Here is a 24624-nt window from a genome sequence, read left to right as displayed (position 1 = left end):
ACAGATTAAAACACAGACAGTTATAAATAAAGTGAGTGCAATATCCAAGTATGCATACTTAAATATAAACAAACGCACATATACACACATCACACACACATTTTTTCTATCATATTTTCATTGACTATAGTCTTTATGCTTATGGCTAATACCTGCGTATTTCATTACATGCTAAAATCCTCTAGCCTTAAGTTGCTTTACTTATGATAAAAAAGAAAAATCAATGTGTTCTAAAAAATACAATTTTGCATCATACTGAAGTGATTACCTCTCTTATCTAGTAAAATGCAGTTTACTTAGCAGATGTGCAAGGAAATTCTAATAAAATATTATAAATTACCCTTATTCTAAATTTTATATTTCATCATGATGCAAGTTAAAAGTAATTTAGGACAAGCATTTCTGAGTATTAGAAAAAAAATAAAAGAAAAATGTTTATGCAGCAAGGTATGTATATTGTCATAATAATTAGTCATTTCCTTTTTAGAGGAAAATCTGTCATTTTTTAAATGTCAGACTCATCTCCCTGCTCCTCCCCAATAAAATCCCTTGTCCTTGCATTTATTTTCCAGAATCAGATTTCATCACATGACACCATGAAGCTGTGGATTCACCTCTTATGCTCATCTCTCCTTGCCTGTGTATCTTTACAGTCCCAATCTCCCATCCCCTCAGTCAGAGGTTCCTGTGATTCTCTTTGCAATTGCGAGGAAAAAGATGGCACAATGTTAATCAACTGTGAAGAAAAAGGTATCAAGAAGTTATCCCAAATAAGTGTGCCACCATCACGACCTTTCCACCTCAGCCTATTAAATAATGGCTTGACAGTGCTTCACACGAATGACTTTTCTGGACTCACTAATGCAATCTCAATACACCTTGGATTTAACAATATTGCAGATATTGAGACTGGTGCATTTAATGGCCTTGGCCTCCTCAAGCAGCTTCACATCAATCACAACTCTCTGGAAATTCTTAAAGAGGATACCTTTCATGGACTGGAAAACCTGGAATTCCTACAAGCCGATAACAATTTTATTACAGTGATCGAACCAAGTGCCTTTAGCAAGCTCAACAGACTTAAAGTGTTGATTTTGAATGACAATGCTATCGAGAGTCTGCCTCCAAATGTATTTCGATTTGTTCCTCTGACTCATCTAGATCTTCGTGGAAATCAGTTGCAAACATTGCCTTATGTTGGGTTCTTAGAACACATTGGCCGGATATTGGATCTGCAGCTGGAGGACAATAAGTGGGCATGCAATTGTGATTTATTGCAGCTAAAAATTTGGTTGGAAAATATGCCTCCACAGTCTGTAATTGGTGATGTTGTATGCAACAGTCCTCCGTTGTTCAAAGGAAATATACTGAGTCGAATAAAAAAGGAATCTATTTGCCCTACTCCACCAGTGTATGAAGAACATGAGGACCCCTCGGGATCATTGCATCTGCCAGGAACATCTTCAGTTAGTGATAGTCGCATGTCTACCAAGACCACATCCATTTTAAAACCACCTACCAAAGCACCAGGTTTGATACCTTACCTTACAAAGCCATCCACTCAGCTTCCATCACCCTACTGTCCTATCCCTTGTGACTGCAAAGCCCTCACCCCAGCAGGACTTCTCATACACTGCCAGGAGCGTAACATTGAAAGCGTGTCAGATCTAAAACCTCCTCCGCAAAATCCTAGAAAGCTGATCCTAGCTGGGAATATTATTCATGCATTAATGAAATCTGACCTGGCGGAGTACTTCACTCTGGAAATGCTGCACCTGGGAAACAATCGTATTGAAGTTCTTGAGGAAGGCTCGTTTATGAATCTAACAAGACTACAAAAGCTTTATCTTAATGGTAACCATCTGACCAAATTAAACAGAGGGATGTTTGTTGGTCTTCACAGTCTTGAGTACTTGTATCTCGAGTACAATGCAGTTAAGGAAATACTACCGGGGACATTTAACCCAATGCCTAAACTTAAAGTTCTCTACTTAAATAACAACCTACTACAAGTTTTACCACCCCATATATTTTTAGGAGTTCCCTTAACTAGAGTAAATCTTAAAACAAACCAGTTTACTCATCTACCTGTGAGTAACATCTTGGATGATCTTGATTTACTCACCCAGATCGACCTTGAGGATAACCCCTGGGACTGCTCCTGTGACCTCGTTGGATTGCAGCAATGGATACAAAAATTAAGCAAGAGCACAATGACAGATGACATCCTCTGCGCTTCCCCAGGACATTTGGACAAAAAAGAATTAAAATCCCTCAATAGTGAACTTCTATGCCCAGGTTTAGTAAATAACCCATCCCTGTCAACACAGACTAGTTACATCATTGTCACAACTTCAGCCACAACAACAAATACAGCCGGTACTATTTTAAGCTCTCTTACTGAAGCTGTGCCTCTATCTGTTCTAATATTAGGACTTCTGATCGTGTTCATAACTATTGTGTTCTGTGCTGCAGGGATAGTGGTTCTTGTTCTGCACCGCAGGAGAAGATACAAAAAGAAACAAGCAGATGAACAAATGAGAGACAGCAGTCCGGTGCATCTTCAATACAGCATGTATGGCCATAAAACAACTCATCACACGACTGAAAGACCTTCTGCTTCTCTCTACGAGCAGCACATGGTGAGCCCCATGGTTCATGTATATAGAAGCCCATCCTTTGGTCCAAAGCATTTGGAAGAGGAAGAAGAAAGGAATGAGAAAGAAGGAAGTGATGCAAAACATCTCCAAAGAAGTCTTTTAGAAAGAGAAAACCACTCTCCACTCACAGGGTCAAATATGAAATACAAAACCACAGACCAGTCGACAGAATTTTTATCCTTCCAGGATGCCAGTTCATTATACAGGAACATTTTAGAGAAAGAAAGAGAACTTCAACAACTGGGAATCACAGAGTACCTAAGAAAAAACATCGCTCAGCTTCAGCCTGACATAGAGGCGCATTATCCTGGAGCCCATGAGGAGTTGAAATTAATGGAAACCTTAATGTACTCACGACCAAGAAAGGTATTGGTGGAACAGACTAAAAATGAGTATTTTGAGCTCAAAGCTAATTTACATGCTGAACCTGACTATTTAGAAGTCCTGGAGCAGCAAACATAAAAAGAGAGTTTGAGAGCTTTTGCAGAAATGCTGTGATTCTTTCTTAAGTCCAAACTGAAAATAAGTGCCTTATATGAGTGTATCATCAAGGAAAACTTAAGCACAGCAGTAATTCTATGGAAAAAAAGAGAAGAGAAAGAAACTCAGGGATCACTGGGAGAAGCCATGGCATTCTGTTCAGGCGATGTTGTCTGTTTAAAATAAAATATATCCTTGCATGTAACCCATACAAGGATTATAGGAATATTTCTCCACATACTTAAAAAGTGTTTCATAGAAGTCCTCTTGCACATCCAAAAGGGTTGAACATTTAAACAACCCTTATTTTCTCCAATTACTTAACGGATGGATCAAATAAAATTGGATTTCATCATTCAAAAACGATTCCTGTATATGTAGTTATAATATATAAGAAATATATTGTTTATAACCAGTATATACTTCAAAAATGTGCATTGGAAACACACTTAATTTAATTGCAATGAATGCAAAAAGAACTGGAACTTGAAATTCGTAAACAATAGTAATAAAAAGCAAATGAAAAGATCGTGATTATGTGGGCCATCGGTGGCTCCAAACTTTGAACCAACGGAGGGGTTAAAGAGTGTCACTCTTATACTTTCTGAATTTAAAAATCAAAGATGATCAATAATCCAGGTGGAATAAATAGGTAAACTTTGGGGTTTTCTACACATTTTGTGTGGAGATTCTTAATGTCAATGCTGCTGTGAACTAAGGTATGTCATTTGTGCTCCAAGTTTAATTCTTCTTGGGATATTTGAAAAATGCTACTGAGACTCAACTGTAAATATGACTAGAGCACTTATTAAGATTGCTTTCTTTCATAGTATTAATCCTTTGTATATCTGAATGACCATGATAGAAATACATTTCTTGTGGCAAGTAATTCAAAGGTATAAGACAAATAGTAAAAATTGTTATTTTATTTTTATTGATGTACACATATAGATGCCATAAGTTGGTAGCAAAAGGCACTTCTAAAGGTAAGTGGTTTAAGTTGCCTCAAAAGGGGCACAACGTAGCTTTATTTTACAAGAAGGTATAGCTAGATTTCTATAAACTATTTATTCTGTACAGTTTTGTATATTTTTGGTTCATAAATATGATTATTCTTTGGTGCCTTTCAGGAAAACTAAAAATACTGCTCACTACAATAAAACTAAAATGAAAACTATATTTTCAAATGTGCTTTTTTCAGTTAGTCTGACTTGTAATTGAATTGGGAGCAACACACATAGGCACACACTCAAAATGAGGGTTTCTCTTTATTTTTCACAAGGAAGTATTTTGTTAAACATGTGCTGCAAGCTATAAAAAAAACTGAGTCTAAGATGAAATCATGTTACTGGGTTGTTACTTTAAATAACTGGCTATTTAAAAACAAAGCAATAAAAATTTGGTATGAAAGTTTCACTGAAAACACAAATATCTTTATTCATTTCTCAAATTTCTGAGTACAAAGTTAAAAATTATCTTTTCTTTTTTTTTAAGTATCTCCTTCTGGCAGGCACCATGCTGCATATCTGTAATCCCAGCACTTGAGAAGATCCCAGGTTTGAGATTAGTCTCAGCAACTTCATGAGATATTATTTTAGAATAAAAATATAAAAAAGGGTTCGGAGTGTTGCTCCAAGTTAGAATGTTCTTCAGTTCAATCCTCAGTCCACACACACACACACACACACACACACACACACACACACACACACACCAAAGGATAATGCTTTTTAAGGTAAAATATATGTGAAATAGAATGTTTTATATTTATTTAAAATATTCAGCATATTAGTGAAAAGCAAATTGTATAAGCATGATTTAAAAGTTGTGTTCAAAGGGGAGAGGAAGAGAATGACAGCAGGAGAGAGAGAGAAAGAGGAGAGAGAGAAAAATAAGCATATTATTATACCACTCTTACTCATCTGAGTGTCTGCCAATAATGTTTTTATTCCAATCAAGTGCATAGAGGTATTAACAAGATTTAAGAAATTTCCGTGCCTGAAGGATCTTTGGAATCTCTCCCTGAGTTCAGACAGAGACATGCCCTTAAGAGCATTCTTTTCTTTTGGATGGGATAATAATTTTAATCTTTATTTATTTTTAGTTGCCTATAGTAATGAGGTTCATTTTTCAATTTATGAGAGGAACAAAGTTGTTGTGAAGCCATGTAAGTATATTTCCCCCAATGAATGCACATGCTCAATAGTAAAACCCAATAGGAATCTGGATGCAACTTAAAAAGTACATAGAAGTTATTTGATTCCCGAAGAACATAACATTTAGAGATTAAAATGTCTCATTTAGCGGAACGTGGTGGCGCACACTTGTAATCCTAGCATTCAGGAGGCTGAGACCAGAAGAGCATGGTTCGTGGACAGCCTCAGCTATTTAGTGAGGCCCTCCACAATTTAGTGAGACCCTGTTTCAAAATAAAGAATAATCTGGGTGTGGTGGCACAGGCTTGTAATCCCTGCCTTTGGGAGGCTGAGACAGGAGGATCGCACAGGTTCAAAGCCAGCCTAGCTACTTAATGAGGCTCTCAGCAACTTAGTGAGACCCTGTTTCCAAATAAAATACAAAATAGGTCTGGGAGTACAGCACAGAGGCAGAAAGCCCCTGGGTTCCACCCCCAATACCACCAAAAAAAAAAAAAGGAATAAAAAAACAAGGCAGGGAGTGTAGTGTAGCTCGGACATCTAATGCCTCTGGGTTCCATCCCCAGAGCCACAGAAATAAATAATAAAATAAAATGTCATATTTAAGATGGATTTTTTTCCTGTAATATGTTTGCCTACTAGTTGAAGTTTGACAAAGAATGGTCTTTATCTCAAAGTGGACTTTGTGATCTGCAAGAATTTCTCATTATTCTGCTTCACCTGCATCTCCTGTTACTTTTTCATCCTACTAAAGAATGTTTGTTATATGTTGTCTTTGATTTATAATTTAAGCAACAATCTTGGTTTCTTTCGGAAACTAACAGAAATATTTAGAATCCAAAGTTTTATTCTAGTTTATTCAGAATTTTCAGCTTAATACACATTAACTGGTCACAAAAATAAACATTATTTTAAATATTATTTTGATTATCATAGAGTTGTTTCTTGAATTAATTAAAAATTACTCTTTGTTCAATGAACATCAATGCAAATTCTGATTCATGTCTAAAAATTAAATTTCTATAACAGAGTGGTAGAATTTTGTAGTTGTATTACATCCAATCTTCTTGATTCTGTGTTTATCTATTAAACGAAAATTATAATATTTATTAACTAGTAATTATTTCACAAAATTACTTATTGAAGGCTTTTTTTTTTTTTTTCTGAGAGTGGAACCCAGGGGCTTTTCTACCTGCGGTCTATCCTCCCAGACCTATTTTATACTTCACTTGGAAACAGGGTCTCACTAAGTTGCTGAGGGCCTCACTCAGTAGCTGAGGCTGGCTTCTAACCTGTGCAATCCTCCTTTCTCAGCTTTCCAAGCACTGTAATTACAAGCTTGCACCACCACGTGAGGCTGGCTTCCAACCTGCACAATACTCCTGTCTCCGCCTCCCAAGCGCTGGGATTACAAGCATGCGGCACCACACCCGGCTTAAATTTTTTATATTCTAACAGAGATAAAAACCTTTCCTTTCTGTTCCAATATTAAGAAACTGAAGCATCATCTAAGCTGCCTTAATCTGTTTTATGTATTGGCCCAACTAATTGAAAGAATTTAAGGTTTGATCCAGGAGTGAAAAATGTGATATGAGTACTAACTTGTCATTAACACAACTTTTAGCTGGGTATGGTGGCACATGCTTGTAAACTCAGCATTCGGGAGGCTGAGACCAGAGAATCACAGTTTGTGGACAGCCTCAGCTACTTAGTGAGGCCCTTTGCAAGTCAGTGAGACCTTGTTTCAAAATAAAGAATAAAAATTAGGGCAGGGGTGTAGCTTGGAGGTAGAATACCCCTGGGTTCCATCCTTGCTACCCTCCCCCCAAGTAAAGCAACTTTTTTTTCTGGGTCTGGGAATGGAACCCAAGGATATTCGACCTCCAAGCTACACCCCCTGCCCTATATTTTATTCTTTATTTTGAAAAAGGGTTTCACTCAGTAGCTACACCCCCTGCCCTATATTTTATTCTTTATTTTGAAAAAGGGTTTCACTCAGTAGCTGAGGCTGTCTGTGAACCATGATCCTCTGGTTTCAGCCTCCCAAATGTTGTGATTACAAGCTTGTGCCACCACGCCCAACATGATGGTTTGTATACTTCCTTTATGCCCTTATTTATGAAGAACTAACCTATTACTATCTATTAGTTGATAAATGCAATAAATATTAAGGAATATGTTTGAAAAGCTACATTATATATAAATACATATATATATATGTATGCATGATATATGGTAACAAATAAAGATTATATAGTCTTAATATATTTAAAATTTATTTGCATTACTTTTTTGATAAATGATAAATACATAATTAAAAGGAGTTTTAAGGGAAAAGGAGTATTATTAAATTGCAGGATTGTTTCATCATAAAGCCATGCAAATAAATAACCAAAAAAAATTCAACTAAGAAAGGAAACTCAACATGTAAGAATGCAATGTTATCATAAGATATGACTGTCTGAATGCAAAGAAAATTATCTATGTGTAGACAAGTATTTGGGAAAGAACGTCTGTTTCTCCTGGTAATTGGGTAATGGTTGCACAAAGACTGAGAGGATTCCTTTTAATTTCTTTTCCCTGCAGAGCACTTTTATGAAGAAGAGAAAGTATCATAAAAGGACAAACATTTATTTTATGATAAGAGAGAATTACAATTTTTTTCAGGTTTTCTACCTGACAACCAAATCAAGAATAACTTCATCAATGAGAAATGAACATGTGATTAAAAATACAGAATTACTTTTTGCCTTTTTAATTCTACACACTGCAAAATGGAGACATTTGCTCAAACATTTCTCTGAGGCTCCTCACCTTAGCTATGTGTCAAATAAATAGGAGTAAATAATACTTCTTTATCACTGAGTTATTATAAGGCAGTTATACTATTCACTTATATTGTTTAACAACTATATCTTTTGTGGAATAGTAAAAATTACGTTTCACAGATACAATTATTTTAATTGTGGATTTATGCTTGTTACATATGCATTCATTCTTATGTATATGTAACAGAGGACACTGCCAGATGTAAAATCCTCTTCTAGCTGCTTTGAAAGCATAATCAAATAGACAAATACTCTTCTGTTAGTCAATGTCTTTCAGATTAGTGAATGAAGAAAGGAAACAATTCAAAACAACAAATTGCAAACACACACATGTTCATGTATTCCAATTTAAATTATTAAAGGCTTTTAAAATAGGATGCTTTTGTTTCTAAATTTTAAAACGTGGAAAGCAGAAATTGTGACCTTCAAAAAGTAATTATGTGCCTCTTCACATCTCTTATGTATTTTACCAGAAAGAAAATTATCTCAGAAGGAAAGAGGTATTTTTGAGTTATTTATTTATCTTGTGAAAAATGTCAGTTGATCATATTTGGTTTTTTATAAAAGGCTTTAAGAAATAATGTATGTATGAAAACACTCAGTTTCTTGCCCAAATAAGCCTCTATAATTTTAAATTTACATTGTTATCAGCAATGAATTCACAATTTACATATATACACATAGTAAATTTCCATATATTTCTTCAGTGTTGTGAATAATCTAAAGACATGTACGTCTCTGTCATTACGTACGTAGGGTGTACAATGTCATAAGTTAATAAAGCAACATATGATAGAAGAAATAAGTTATGTTAGAGTCTAGAGTAGTCCTGATTCTCAGAAAATAAGATTAGCTCAAATGCTTTTAGCCACTACAATTTACTTTATCATAACGTGTTTAAAACCTATTCTTAGCATTCTTATATGTTTTGGCTTAGAATATATATGTATATATAGTATAATATATATTATATACTATATATATGTTTTAAGAAAATAATGCATTAAGGTATAAAAACAAAGAAATTCCTAGATATCAGCAAGCATCATAAACTTCTGGAGTCTATCCAATCTTTGTTATTTTACAAATAAATAAAGAGGTTTACCTTACCTTTACAACTATTCAGAGCTACAAGGCGAGAATTGAAACCCTGTTTTATTGTTGGTGTTAATTTATGTTCTTAGTTTTAGTCTCAGAACAATGCTCCTTACCAGACTCCCTGTCATGAGTATTTACAAACATACAAAGTCACAGAAAAATATATGTGTTGCCTTTGTGTATATTCAGCTTTTGTGTTTAGGTATTATGTTTTTAACTATAATGTTTTACTTAAATAAAGTCAAACATTCGTCTAATCATGAATTACATAATTCTAGATTAATCAAAATGATATATTAGTGCTTTTTAAATACAGTTTTAAGAAACTAAATAATTTATTAAGGTGCACCACATGTTCATGTGGTAGACAGAAAATCACTGTGTATTTTTTTCTAATTTGAATAATTAATTAATATTCAGTTACATTTTTAAACAATATCTTTAAAATTTATTTTATTTTTTGTAGTACACAATATGGACAAATATTTAAATAAAACTGTTCTCATGATACATTGGTTTAAAACTTCTACAACTAATATATAACTTAGTTCTTAATTAATTACCAAGCATTTGGAGGTTAGGTGACAGACATTTTCATTTTTCCATTTCTAAGACCTTCAGCTGATCTGATTTTTTGACATGACATTAGATGTAAATTCAAATAAAGACCCTTGTTTCAATGGATGTATCATTTGAAACCTATAAGGAGAGAAATAAAGGGTAAAGGACTTTTTCCCCCCACTTAAATAGATATTTTTTAGAGTAGTTTGGGATCCATAACAAAACCCAAAAGGGTAAAGTTTCCATATATTCCTCTCCCACACAAATAGGTTTTCCCACTACACAATATACAGCACTAACTTGTACTTTTATTTGTTTGTTTGTTTGCTTATTTTGCGGAACTGGGAATGGAACTGGGGATGGACCTCCGAGCTATACCCCCTGCCCTATATTTTATTCTTTTTTTTTTTTTTTTTTTTTTAAACAGGGTCTCACTGAGTTGCAGAGGGCCTCACTAAATAGCTGAGGCTGTCTGCGAACCGTGATCCTCCGGTCTCAGCCTCCCGAATGCTGGGATTACAAGTGTGCGCCACCACACCTGGCTAACTTTTACATTCATTACAACTGATGAGTCTACTTTATTCATTGTTGTTATCCAAAACTATATATTTATTCTTGGCGTTGTACATTCTGCGGGTTTTAATAAATATCTTCCAAATTAGAGTATCCTGTAGGATAGTTTTGCCTGCTGAGATTCTTTTGAGCTTTGCCTGTCCATCTTCACTCAGCAACCAATGATCTTTAATGTCCCATAGTTTCACCTTTTGCAGAATAGCTTAGTTTGCATTTTATAGTATGAAGCTTCTTTCACTTACTAATATTCATTTATGTGTCTTCTATGTGCTTTCATTACCTAACAGCTCCTTTCTTTACAGGAATGAATAATATCCCACTGGATATAGTGCAGTTCATTTATTCATTCACCCATGAACAAAAATCTTGGTTGCATTCAAGTTTTGATGAATATAAATAAAACTGGTATAGCCATCTGTCTGCAGATTTTTATGTTGCTATAAGTATTGATTCATCAGGGTATATTTCAAGCAACATGATTGCTGGGTTATATATTTAGCCTCTTGCTTGCTTCCTAAGCAACAGTCTTAAAAAGCGGCTGCATGGTTTTGCATTCCCACAAGGAACTAAGAAGAGTTTCTGTTACTTCACACCTCACCAAGGTTTGGTGTTGGCAGTGTTCTGATTTTTGGCCATTCTAGTAGATGTGTGATGTCACTCCATTGTTGTCTGAATTTGCAATTACCTTATGACATGAGATGTGGGTCATCTTATTATATACGTATTTGTCATATGTATATTTTATTTTAGGTTGCTTATTTTTTAAATGAATACTAATTGTATTATTATTGGGTTTTGAGCCTTTTTGTAAAACTTATATCAAAAGACTTTATTAGATAGGCGTTTTGCAAATATTCTATACTAGTCAATGTCTTTTTGTTTGATTTTTAAATGGCCTGCACAAAGCAGATGTTTTTATTTCAATCAAGTTCAGCTTATAAATTATTTCTCTCATGGATCAGGCCATTAGCGGAGTAGCTATACATTTCTCATCATGCCCAAGATCATCATGATTTTCTCTTATGTTATAGACAAGAAATGTTTATGTTTAATTATAATTTAGATCTGTAACTAATTTTGTGTGTGTGTGTGTGTGTGTTATTGGGGATTGAACCCAGGGACATTCTACTGCCAAGCTACACCCAAGACGTATTTTAATTCTTTATTTTAAAACAAGCTCTTGGGGCCGGGATGTAGCTCAGTGGCAAAGCACCTGCTTTGCAGGTGTGGCACTCTGGGTTTGATTCCCAGTTCCAAAAAAAAAAAAAAAAAAAGACAAAAATAAATAAAGAAATAAAACAAACTCTCACTAAGTTGTGGAAGGCTTACTAAGTACCTAGGGCTGGCTTTGAATCTGTGATCTTCCTGTGTCAGCCTTCCAATTAATTGGATTACAAGCGTGTACCACCACATACAGCAATATTTAATTTTTATAACAGGTATGATATATATATTTCGATTTCTTCATTTCCAAGTGAATGTCCAGTTATTCTAACACCATTTATTGAAAAGATAATAGAAATTTTTAAATCACATATAATTTGAAAATTATTACTTTATTTAAAGTATAAATTATTTTGCCTTTATAGCTAATAATTGAGTGCACTTGTGTTACACATTACTGCATATCTAAGAGAATATAACATATAAAATAGCATATTGCCAAATAATAAAGATTGCCATCATCGGGACTGAAATATCTCAAGATGCAGGATATTGACTGTGAATATAAACTAGAAATATAAAACCTATGAATATAGGCATAGAACGACTTCTATTAGCTATGGTTATATTTGAAGCCTGAATTGTATGTACTAATTTTCATTAATTAAAAAGAGATAAAATTTATTGTTGGCCTGTCAAACTTCTATACCAATTACTAAGTACTTTGCATATATTCAGTTTAAACCTGATAGCAAATCTGCAAGTAATACTATTATCACTATTTTCCCAATAAAGAAAGTGAGGCTCAGCTCAAAAGGTTAAATTTCCCAGAAACACAGTAATGTCCAAGCTCAGATTTTACTTACTTGGAAAATTTATTCTTTTATTATCTTATCAGGCTTTATCAGTCTTCATCTCACAATGACTTTAGGAAAACAGTTTAAATTATGGATACCTCCCACTGGTTTGACACAAATTGCATATAATTGACATTTGTAAATTTCAGTCTTAACTCATAGATATCATATTGTTTTGATTTTAAATGTGTTCATTTTGGCTTATATTATATGTTAAATGTATCATAGGTATAAGTAGTAACTGAATATTTTAGATGCATTACATATCTATATATTTGTTTAGAATTTATTGAATCAAACACTTATTGAGAACTCCTTTGACAATCATATTAATGATGGCTGTATGAACTAAGCAAAAAATAAATGTAGAAAATTTAATTTTTTTGGTAAATTTAAGTAATTCAAAATAACAAAATAGCCAGGCATGGTGGAGCATGCTTGTAATCCCAGCATTTGGGAGGCTAAGACCAGAGAATCGTGGTTCACAGATAGCCTCAGCTACTTAGTGAGGCCCTCTGCTATTTAATGAGACATAGGTCAAAATGAAGAATAAAAAAATAGGTCTGGAGGTGTAGCTTGAAAGTAGAGTATACCTGTGTTTCATCCCCAGACCAGCAAAATAATAATAATAATAATAATAATAATAATAATAATAATAATAATTGCTTTATCATGACTAGCTTGTTTTTATTTGCAGTAGGAAGGTATATTCCTACTGTATCTAGATATTTAACTCAACTGCCTGTTCCCTTTTTATATGGATACACATCCACAAAGTTGACTCCAGGTAATGTTCAGCCACCTTCATTAAGAAGAAGGTCATGTTTTCTCAACCTGCCCCCAAATCATACTATATAAACAGATATTGCTCTACCCAGATTTTGCCCTGTGGATTGACAGCCAATGGCATTCAGGTAACATTTAATATACTTAGTGTTTATGAGTACGTAGGTCAGTTTCTACCGCTGGAGTCTTTTTCCACATAATGTGAAAGCAAACTTGCCCCTTTTAAAAGCTAGTATCTTTCATTTGTCACCTGCCTTTGAACAGGCAGGAACACATAACCTTCTTTACCTACTCCCCCCTGGTAGATTTAGCAATCCTTATGGAAAAATTCCTAAGTATTATAAAACAAAGAGAATTGTAGTTGAAAGAGTTTATACTGATCAACGTGTAAGACATAATTGGAGAACCAGAAAATGAAGGATGAAAGAGAAAATAAAGTTGATCTTATCTATCAGTTCTTGCTTCTTTTTATTCTTAGTCCTTCTCTTGGCCTGATACTTCTTTTGCTAGGCAATCATACTACTGGTAACATTACTAACAATCACTTTGACCAAAGAACCATTAGGGAGGGAGGGAAGGAGGGAGGGAGGGAAGAGAGAGAGAGAGAGAGAGAGAGAGAGAGAGAGAGAGAGAGAGAGAGAGAGACCAGGGCCAAAATATAGTGCCCAAGGATATGCCACCAAAGTCCCAATTTCTCCAGCTATATTTTACCTATTCTCAGTCTCTTCTATCTCCCAGGAGTCTATTTGCAGTTATGAAACCCTTAGTGGATTAATTCACTGCTGAAGTCATGATTCAATCACTCTTCCAAATCCTCATGTCTAACTGCTGCCTTGGGGATCAAACTGTCAACACATGAGCCCTTAGGGACATAAAAGATCTCAAATATAGCACTATTCTTTAAATATAAACTATAGTTTGAGACAGACATTGTAGCACATGCTTGTAATACTAGACTTGGGAGGCTGAGACAGAAAGATCATGCATCCATGGCCCTCTTCAGCTACTTAGTGAGGCACTTCATTCTTTAGTGAAACTTTATTTCAAAGTAAAAAATAAAAAGTAGTGCAGGAGGTATAGTTCAGAAGTAGAATGCCTCTGGTTTCAATTTCCACAACTTTAAAGACATATGCATGTAATAACCCTACCAGTTTAGGGCTAACATGATGCTTATAGTCAGTTAAATCTCTGAAATCCCATTTTAACAATAATGAAGGAATATTGAAATATCTGTGTTTATTTCATTTTACATGTAAAAATGTAAGATAAATATATATTTATTTCTATTAATTTTAAAGTGTAATTGAAATGAAGACATTTTGGGAGTAATGACCACATTCAATATGCATTTATGTAATGCCTTTTCAGCCATAGACAGACTTTATATGTCATTGTGGGCCCATAACATTATAATCACACTGAATAGCTTCTATCACCTGGTAACCTAGTTGATATAACTGTCCTAACATGGTAACCTGACACACTGCTCATATTTGCAGTGATACTAATGTAAACAATCTTACTATACTGTCAGTTGTATAAAAGTATGGCTTATATCATATGCAATTATGTACAATATATAATACTTAATAATCATAACAAATGACTGTTACTGCTTTATATATTTAATATACTCAATGTTCTATTGCTCTTAAGTGTATAATCTTGCTATGTAAATAAAAAGTTTATTGTAAAACAGTGTAACCTGTTGGGAAAATGTTTGGGAAACCCTGTATCTCCCTTCTTCATGGTTTATCTGATAATAGACTTATCAACATAAAGTGGATATTGCTAGAAAGAAGAATGCTAAATTTATTCCTCATAAAGTGACTAAGACATATGAGGAATCAGGAAAAACATATGAAGTATTTGTAACATCAGCATTCTACTTTTCAGTACCAAAACACATAATAGTGTCCTAGCACTCATGAATTAAAATGCTACAAAGTAGATAACTCAGAAAAAAAAATAGAGTAATTCATTATTTCACATTTATGGATCCAAGAGGTTTGAAATCAAACTATTAGTATACAAATAATTTTTCATAAATTCAAAAAATATTTTTCTTTTCTCTTCCAGCTTTTAGTCATTGTCAACAATACTTGATTTCTTGGGTTGTAGTTGAATTGTAATAATTTCTTCTTTTTTTCTAAAAAATGAGAGAAATGTGATATATCACTTACTTGATGAATTAACTAGTATTGCCTTAATATTTCTACTGTGTTTCATCCTCAAAGACCTACAGTATTTTGTCCCTATTCTCTTTTGAGTTATTTGCATATTAAACATTTAAAAATGAAGGTTTCAAGGCAGGCATGGCAGTGCACGCTTGTAATCCCAGCATTTGGAAGGCTGAGACAGGAGGATCACAATTCGCAAAGAGCCTCAGCTACTTAGTAAGACCCTGTTCAACTCAGTGAGAACCTTTACTTTTTTTGTTGTTGTTGTTGTTTTATAATGTGTATTTATTGGTACAGTATAGTCTCACATTAAAATGAAAATCATGTTGACAGTGACTTAAATGCACACAGAACTTGGTGCCCCTCTGCCTCCCAATTTTCCATTAAAAAATCCTGAGATTGACATTGGTATATTCACATATGTACACATAGTAGATGGTAGTATTTCCATTAATGAGCCTCAATCTTCCTCTTTCAGTTTTCTTAGACCACCTCCCATGTTCCACTAAGGTTTCTCTTTCATTATCTGGAGTCCCTCTTGTATCTCAATTACTCCCTAGCTTGTGCATATGAGAGAAAACATAAGATATTTATCATTTGTGACTTGCTGATCTCTCTTAGCATAATATTCTCCAGGTCATTCCATTTTCTTGCAAAATGACATAATTTTGTTCTTCTTTATTGTTGAGTAGAATTCTATTGTGTTTATTTCCCATATATTTTAAACTTTTTATTGATGCATTGTAGTCATAAAAGATGGTGGAGGCATGCACCACCCAATTGGCCCTTACTCAATTCCTGCCCCATTCCTTCCCCCTCCTTCCTTCTCATCCTTGGCTTAGTGATTGACTTTGATATGTTTGTTAATGTGCATCATGAACATTAAAGAATTTCCCTTGCCCCCCTCACATCCCCTTGCCTTATTTGCTTATCTATAATATCATCTTATTCATTTAGAGTTCCTCTGATGACCCATCTTCTCCCTAGATTTTTGCATATTTTTTGTGACTCCATTTCCTTCTAAAATGATGTAATTGTGTTTTTTTATGACTGAGTAAAATTCCATTGTTTTATAACCCATTCATCTGTCGATGGACATCTTGGCTGGTTCCATAGTATCGTAATTGTGAATTGTGCAGCTACAAACATAGATAAACATGCATTAGTTTGGTTTCCATTCTTTTGGGTAGATACCTAGGAGTGGTATTTCTGGATAATATGGTAAGTTCGTTCACATGAGATCCTTTTTCAAAAAATAAAGAATAAAATTAGGGCTGGGGGGGTGTATATCAGAGGTACAATGTCCTTGAGTTCCATCCCCAGTACTGCAAAATAAATAAATAAATAAAAATACAAAGGACAGTATATGACCAAAATCTCTGTGATGTTCTTAGAAAATAAACAAGAGTTGAGTAAAAACAGTAAACAAATAAAATCTGGAAACTTTAAGGAAGTTTTGTGATAAAGATAAAAATATTATTAGTTACTAACTGTGGGATACCAAAACAAGAATTTTATATAAAGCTCATGTACATCAGGTCTGTGTATGAATAGGGAAGTGGCATGCACAAATTAATTAAGGGCATTTCTTTGTAACTTATACTTTTATCTTATCTAAAATTAAAATTTACTTCATCAGATGTCTAAATACATCTATTTCTTATTTACAAAATAAGAAATAGGGTAATTTAATGTTTATTCACTTCAATAATACAAGTAAAGCATATTTGTAGATATTTAAAAGTATAAATACATAAATGATTTAAAATATTTTTAAATAAAGTATGTAAAGAGATATGCTTCAAATTGCTTGCCTATAAATCACTATTTTATTATAGTACTAGTTTTAGATATATAAGAACTACTTAAATAGAGAACATAAATCATGTGAATATAGAAAGAATCTTTCACTAAGACAGAAGGATCACAGTTCAGAGGTCATTTAAAATAAAATCAAAATAAAGTTTCTAAAGCACATTCATTCCACAGGTCCAAAACCACATTATTATTAATACCCAACAGATTCAGAATCAAGTAATGTCCAAATCCATATCTTCAGTATATCTGGATATGATCAGGCTAGAGTTTTACTATGAGGTCATGGTTCACTAAACAACTTCCTATTGCCTTTGTTAGGGTTCATACTGCTTTTTTTTTTTAATTTCTAACAATCTCTTCAAATTCCAGACTAAAGTAGCATGACTTATTTAAGTTTCTTTTTCCCATTTTGTTCTTTACCCTGAAGGAATAGAAATCCAAAAGGAAATAATTACAAATGACCTTGACCTTCCTTTTTACTTTCAAAGTTGGCTTCTCTGATATTCAGCCTTTTTTCCTTAGAATTTAGTAAAATGGTAATGTGATCGCATGTAATTGGGCAATTAGTAATAAGTTAAAATAAAATAAGAATTGATCTAGGGTTAGTGTTTTATCACAGTGTAATCAGTCTTTCACAATCATAGCTTTGTTACTATTTTTCTAGTGCATGAGTCATATATTCTTAGAGCAATAAAACGTCAAATAGAATAAAAATAAAAACAATTCAACAAATTTCAATGCCTCAGTTATAAAAAGGAGAAATTACTAACTGGTATGTGAATATAGATTAAAGTCTTATTTGTAGATATTACTTAGAAAGCAATTGTTTGTTAGGATATTTTAAAAAAGTATAGTGGCTTGGCTGAGTAAAACAATATGTGTGTAATGCACAGATATGAGAAGTGCAATATGAACATTTCTTTTATCGATCATTATAATCATGATAAGAGATGGAAAATTGTTAAATCTAAAAGAAAAAGTAAAAGAATAATCAGGTTCAATCATGTTTAAATTATAAAGAAGACAAAGGAAATATGCAGAACATATTCAAGATTTCTGAAACTTAATTTCTTAGAATTGTAGATTTTTATTATATATTCAAAAACTCATTAGAGTGAACCATGTAAAATTTCACTGAGTTTAAATAATATTCATGAGAAGGCTCATAAATTATCATTAGTGATCTGTAGTATTAAGAAATGCCCAATTTTTCATTGTTTTTTATTTTTATTTATTAAATTTTTGGTACTGGGGATTGAATCTGGGGCATTCTACCTCCGAGCTACACCCCAAGACCTATTTTAATTTAATTATTTATTTTTGAAACAGGGTCGCACTAAGTTGAGGAGGGTCTCACTAAGTAGCCAAGGCTTGCTGCGAACCTACAATCACCCTGTCTCAGTCTCCTAACTATTGGATTACATTCATTCATTATTTTGACAAGAAAAAAAAATATTGTTAGATTAAGTCAATTTGTTCTCACAAACTTAATTTTAGTTCTTAGTAATTTTATAAACAAAGACAGAAATCTTAGCTGCTACTAAAACTGTCATTGACTCTTTTATGTTTTATCTGTTTTTATTCCTTTTCCAGATTTGAAGGTGCTTATAGATAAAAAGACTTTGGTAAGAAAAGATATGTAAACATACAGATAACCTGTGAGCAATCTGAAAGGAGACATCCTTTTTCTAAATAGTCTACAAGACATCTGACTAGTTTAAGGCAACACCATCTTAGAAATTTTAAGTAATAAAATAGAAAGTATATACAGTATCTAAGAAAAATTAATATATATAACACACAAGTAATATGTTTCATCTACATTAAATTAAATATAATTTATTTTATTGCATTTAAAATTAATATAATATTTCATAAGGTATAAAAAGGCATAACATGTTAAAGATATTCAAAATTATTCTACTTTTTTAAAAAACTGAAGAGCTGTTAAGGAAATTGCTTTAACCACTGAGGAGGTGAACAAGGTTTAATCTCTCTTTGATTACATTACTTAAAATTTTAAAATAAAAGCAAATATTAATAATGTGAACACATAATGCCTGTAATTGTCTTTTTTACATTGGTCTTAAGCAATTTTGCCAATCTAGACAGGATTTTGCCTTGGTTTGATTATTAATGGAGGTGTTTGGTCAAAATTGTTTGGAATTATGATTGCTTAAGGAGACATATTTTAAATAATGGCAGATAAAGACCATTACATTTAAAAAGTGAGCATATGATTATGTATATACTCACCTGTTTAGATATTCCTAACTGTCATCATGAAGCATGTCTCTCCTAGGCAATGGATACATTTTTGTGTATCCACATCTTTAGGTCCCCAATGTGTGTCAAAACAAACACTGGACAAGACTATTAAGAAGCCTTGTTTATGATAGGGAAACATTTGGCAAGAGTTGGGCATCCTGGTATAGGTTTACAATAGTAACAGTTGCTCAAGTTAGTCCTTTTAATAAAATAAAATAACCAGAATTACTTTAAGAAAAACAGAAACCTAACTTGCCTCTAGATTGTTACTAAATTTAGATATTAAATAGAGTACAACAATCTGCCTTAAAATGATATATATTTATATAGCAATACAATTCACTGGTGTCCATCAACAGATGAAAGGACAAGAAAAATGTAACACCTATACAAAATGGAATCATACTGAGATTTACTTCATTGCTATGAAGATATACAAAATTATATCTTTTGCAGAAAATTGGATGGGATTCAAAAATATGATGCTAAATGAGATCAACCAGTCTCAGAAAGTCAAGGATAAAATATTTTCTCTTATGTGAAAGCGAGGGAGAAAATAAGAAACAAAAAGGACTTAATATAATTGAAGAGGGTGACGAGGAGAATGGTGGAAGGGGAAATGGGAAGAAAGGTGGGGACAGAAAAGAATGAAATGATGAAAGAGACACTTGAAGGTATCACTACCAATCTCACTATCAATATGGAAGAGGTGGATAGAGGGGTGAGACCTAAAGGAAAACACACCAAGACCTCTATGCAATTCTGTATGACTTTGAACCTCACTGTAATATACAGTTACAAAGCATCAAAAGAGCATAAACATAAAGATATATTAAACTAAATAAAAAAGAAAAGTTTTAAAAATTAACAAATATAAATAAAATTAATGCTCACATTCCAGAATATACAAATAAAATAAAACCATGGTCATATTTTTGGAAAAATTGTTTTGGAATAGGGTTTTTTACTAATATGGACTTAGCTCTTTTATGCTAGTTTAATAGTTCTGAATATTTGATTAATTCTAAAAGTGAAATGATAAACTTATTAGTGAAATGGGCTATGAGTATTAAGTAAGATAATTTAGATAATTAACATGTCTGAAATATAGAGCTTAATAAATATATCTATTATTATCAACAGTGTGTTCAAATGCCAACCCAATATAGCTGCCATGTTGTATCTATAATTAAACTTTTATCTTTGCTTTTAGTGAGGGTTGTATAATCTAACAACTCTTAAATAGGAATAGAATTAAAAGAAGTACTGTATAGTCATATTACTGTGAGAACATAAAAATAAATATATATTAAATCTGTCATAAGAAGTTAGCAAATAATTCAATGAATATATAATGTATGTACTTTCTTCTAAAATTAAAAAAAATACTATTGTGCATATACTGAAAAGAAATAGAATTCTGCACATAGCTATCACAGGAATGATATCAGAGATAAAATTATATGCAACAGAAAGTAATACTGTCAAGTGAATTAAACCCAATATCATTAGACCATTCTAAGAAACGTAGAACTTATGATTCAGCATAGATAATGCAAAAAAATGCCTTTACAACATGTAATCAGAATACACATTTTAAAAAATCAATACAATTTAAGGAAATGATAATTAGCTGATTTGCATGAAATAATATTTGAAGTCTATGTGTAAGCCTAGAATTATTTTCATGAAAATATTTGCTAATGAAATGGGCATTTGTTTTCTACTGCATAACAAGTTACCCAGAAGCTTAAAACAATAATTACGTATTACTCCATGTTTCTTCATGTTAGGAATTCAGAACCAAATTAGCTTCATGGTTCTGTCACTGGGTCTTTTATCCTATTAAATCCAGGACCAGTAAGAGCATAGTTGTTTGAAGATTAAAGTATATCCCTTCCTAAATAATTTGCCTTTGTGCATGTTGGCAATAAGCCTCAGTCCTTTTCCATGTAAACCTTTCCATGGCACTCTTGAAGGGTCCTCAGGCATTTTAATTGATTTTCTCAGAAAAAATTTCATCTAAGACAAAAAAAAAATACACACCACAATATCTTATTTTGTTTAATACTGGAAACACACACTTATTTCCTCAATAACATACTAATTACTCCATAATATAATAGGATGTCAAAAACACAACCCAAAGATCACTGGTAGCCATTTCAGAGGCTGTTCACCATCGGTAATGGTGACTTAGGAATTACATTTCCAACCAAATGCAATCAGTTATGTAATTTTGAACACTTTGAATTATGTTTTACCAGAATTACCTTATCAAATAAGATTCTAAGAATGGTCTTAATTATTTATTTAATTTTTGTTACTGTAGATTGAATTCAGAGCTATACTATCAGCACTTTTTAATTTTATATTTTATTTATTTATTTTTATTTTTTAATTTTTTGGTACTGGGGATGAAACCCAGAGGCATTCTGCCTCCAAGCTACAATCCCAATGCCATTTTTAAAAATTTTTTTTTTAGTCTTTTTAATTTTAAAACCGGTGTCACTGAGTTGCAAAGGGCCTCACTAAGTATTTGAGGCTGTCCTCAAACCATGATTCTTTGGTCTCAGCTTTCTGAATGCTAGGATTGCAAACAAGTGCCACCATGTCTAGCTTTTATTTTTATTTTTAAAACAGGGTCTCGCTGGGTGTGGTGGCTCAGGCTTGTAATCCCTGCTCTTGGGAGCCGGAGACAGGAGGATCGTGCAGGTTTGAAGCCAGCCATACTGGCTTAAGAGACCATATTTCCAAATAAAAAATATATATAAAAAATAGTTCTGGGAGTGTAGCCCAGAGGTAGAAGGACTTCCAGGAACCCCAGTACCACAAAACAACAACAACAACAAAAAATAACAAAACAGGGTCTCAGTTGCAGAGGCTCACCTGGAACCTGCAATATTCCTGTTTCAACTTCCCAAGTAATGGGATTACAGGCAGGCATAGGTTACCATACCCAGCTTATGAATGATGTTAGTATGAACAAAGTTTAATTAATGCATTTTATTTACATATGACAATATTTGATTTCTCACATCCCACTTCAGTATTCACAATTCACTCCAAATCATTCTCAAAGATGTCAATTAGGCATTTTGCTTTTTCTTTGTATTTGAAGACATTTTAAAATATCTTCATTAGTTTTGTATCATCATAAGGACTAATCATATATTATAACTGTCATTCTCAGAGCTGAACTTGATGGGAGTCAGTAAAGAGGATTCATGGTTTTATCTAGTCATAAATCAAATGAGTTCATACCCTGTTTTGGTGAAAGATGCCTGTGGATAGCTATACATGTGACCCATCCTAAACCAACAAAACCTAGATTTATCAGTTATAAATTAAGGGGCAGGTGAATTCTTCAAATGAAAAACATTTCTTTTAATTGATTAAAAATAACTCTCTGGAAAATAAGAGAAGATTGCCAGCTTTCTAACCAGTCTGCCTATATAGACTCATTATTTTTTATTTTCTGCCACTGAATAATTCAAGAATATGCAATTCAAATAGATTCTGTTTCTTTCTTAGAAACAGTCTGAATGTGATAAGAGCACTTAATAAAATCTTGGTAGGTCAGGAGGCTGCACAATATCCCACTTCAGTGATCACCATCTTGTTTATCAGAGTGTTCACCCTGATGCTGATCAGAAGTGCATATGTTGCTTGGATATACCAATTGCTTGACTTAGAGGTCTAGCACTTCTAGAAAAAAAAAATGTGGCTTGAATTTATTTTTGTTGACTTTTCCAACGTGATTTTCTTCAAAGGTATTTCCGCAATACAGAACCTTTGCAGAATAGTAATACGTTTCCCACAGTTAAGCATCTCTTCAGATCTATAAATACGGCAGTATATGCCTCCAGATGCAGGCATATTTGTTAAATGGTCCAGTATCTTTGAGCTAGTGGTTGCGCTAATGCTCTGATGCCAGAAGATGTAAAACATCTGTTACTGTTCATCAGTGGCTAAAAGAATTTATGGCTTTTCATTAATCATCTGGAAGAAAGACTATTCATTTAGATGGCAGCTTTTTCGTGATTACAAGAAGCACATGAGGAGAGAGAACATACTGCGAGGGAGTGAAGCAAAAAAGCAAGTGAAAGACTGGCATATAAGCATGAAGGGAGGCATGCAACATCACAGCCCTGAGGAGCCACCAGATTTTTGCTTTTGTAATATCTTCTTCACATAAGGAAAGAGTAGCCTCATAGACAGTGAAGTATTAACACTATCATTCCCATTTATAAAAAAAAAATACTGCTACGGATCTTTTAAAGATATTTTCAGCACTATTTGTTTAAAACCTGTTTCAAAAAAATGAGAAGCATAGAAAGTTTCCCTAGTAAATAACATCATTATAGATGAACAGTATTTCTCTTTAGCTTATTTATATGATAACTTTTTGAGAGGTTATATAAACACATGAGATTATTTGTGTGCTCAAATTTAATATATTTTAAAATTTAAAAACCTATCAATTAGCCGGGTGTGGTGGCGCACGCTTGTAATCCCAGCATTCGGGAGGCTGAAACCAGATGGCAGTTCGAGGACAGCCTCAGCTACTTAGTGAGGCCCTCTGTAACTCAGTGAGACCTGGTTTCAAAATAAAGAATAAAAAAGAGGGCTGGAGGTGCAATACAGATGTCGAATGCCCCTGGGTTCCATCCCCAGACCCACACACAAAAAAACCCCAATAAGTTAAAAGGAAAATAATGTTAATATTCTTTTTTTTCCTCATATAAAGCAATTTACCAGTGAAATTCCCTGTGGAGTTTTTCTGTGATCCAAATGATTTGAAGCCTGAGGCAGAAGGATTATAACTTCAAGGCTAACCTGGTCAATTTAGCCTGTCTCAAAATTTAAAAATATATATTAATATATATTTATATATAATATATAAAATTATATATAATTAATATATATAATTAATATATAAATATATAAAATATATATATTAATATATATATGGACTAAAGATATAGCTTAACAATAGAGCCACCCTGGATTTGATACCCAGAACTGTAAGAAAATAAATAATGAATAAATAAAAACAACTTCTTTCCAAATGAGATTTATTCTAGCTACACACAAAAGTGCTTTAGTATTAATAAAAGATTTGTATAATGCAGCACATTAATAGGCTAAAGCTGGGCATGGTGGTGCACACTGAAACAGGAGGATCGCATGTT

At 33.1% G+C, this 24624-nt stretch overlaps 1 protein-coding gene across 1 annotated transcript; it reads left to right on the top strand.

Annotated features, from left to right (window-relative positions):
• Positions 1 to 596: 596 nt before the first annotated feature.
• SLITRK6 (SLIT and NTRK like family member 6) lies at positions 597 to 3122 on the top strand (the record flags this gene model as incomplete). The annotated part of the gene is made up of 1 exon (XM_080689930.1): positions 597 to 3122. One exon carries the CDS (start codon positions 597 to 599, stop codon positions 3120 to 3122), a length of 2526 nt encoding a protein of 841 aa, XP_080546056.1.
• Positions 3123 to 24624: the final 21502 nt, after the last annotated feature.

Source organism: Muscardinus avellanarius (genome assembly GCF_963383645.1).
Source record: "Muscardinus avellanarius genome assembly, chromosome: 2".
Lineage (NCBI taxonomy): Eukaryota > Metazoa > Chordata > Mammalia > Rodentia > Gliridae > Muscardinus > Muscardinus avellanarius.
Note: the sequence above shows the minus strand (reverse complement) of the source record. Positions and strands in the feature narration are given on the sequence as shown.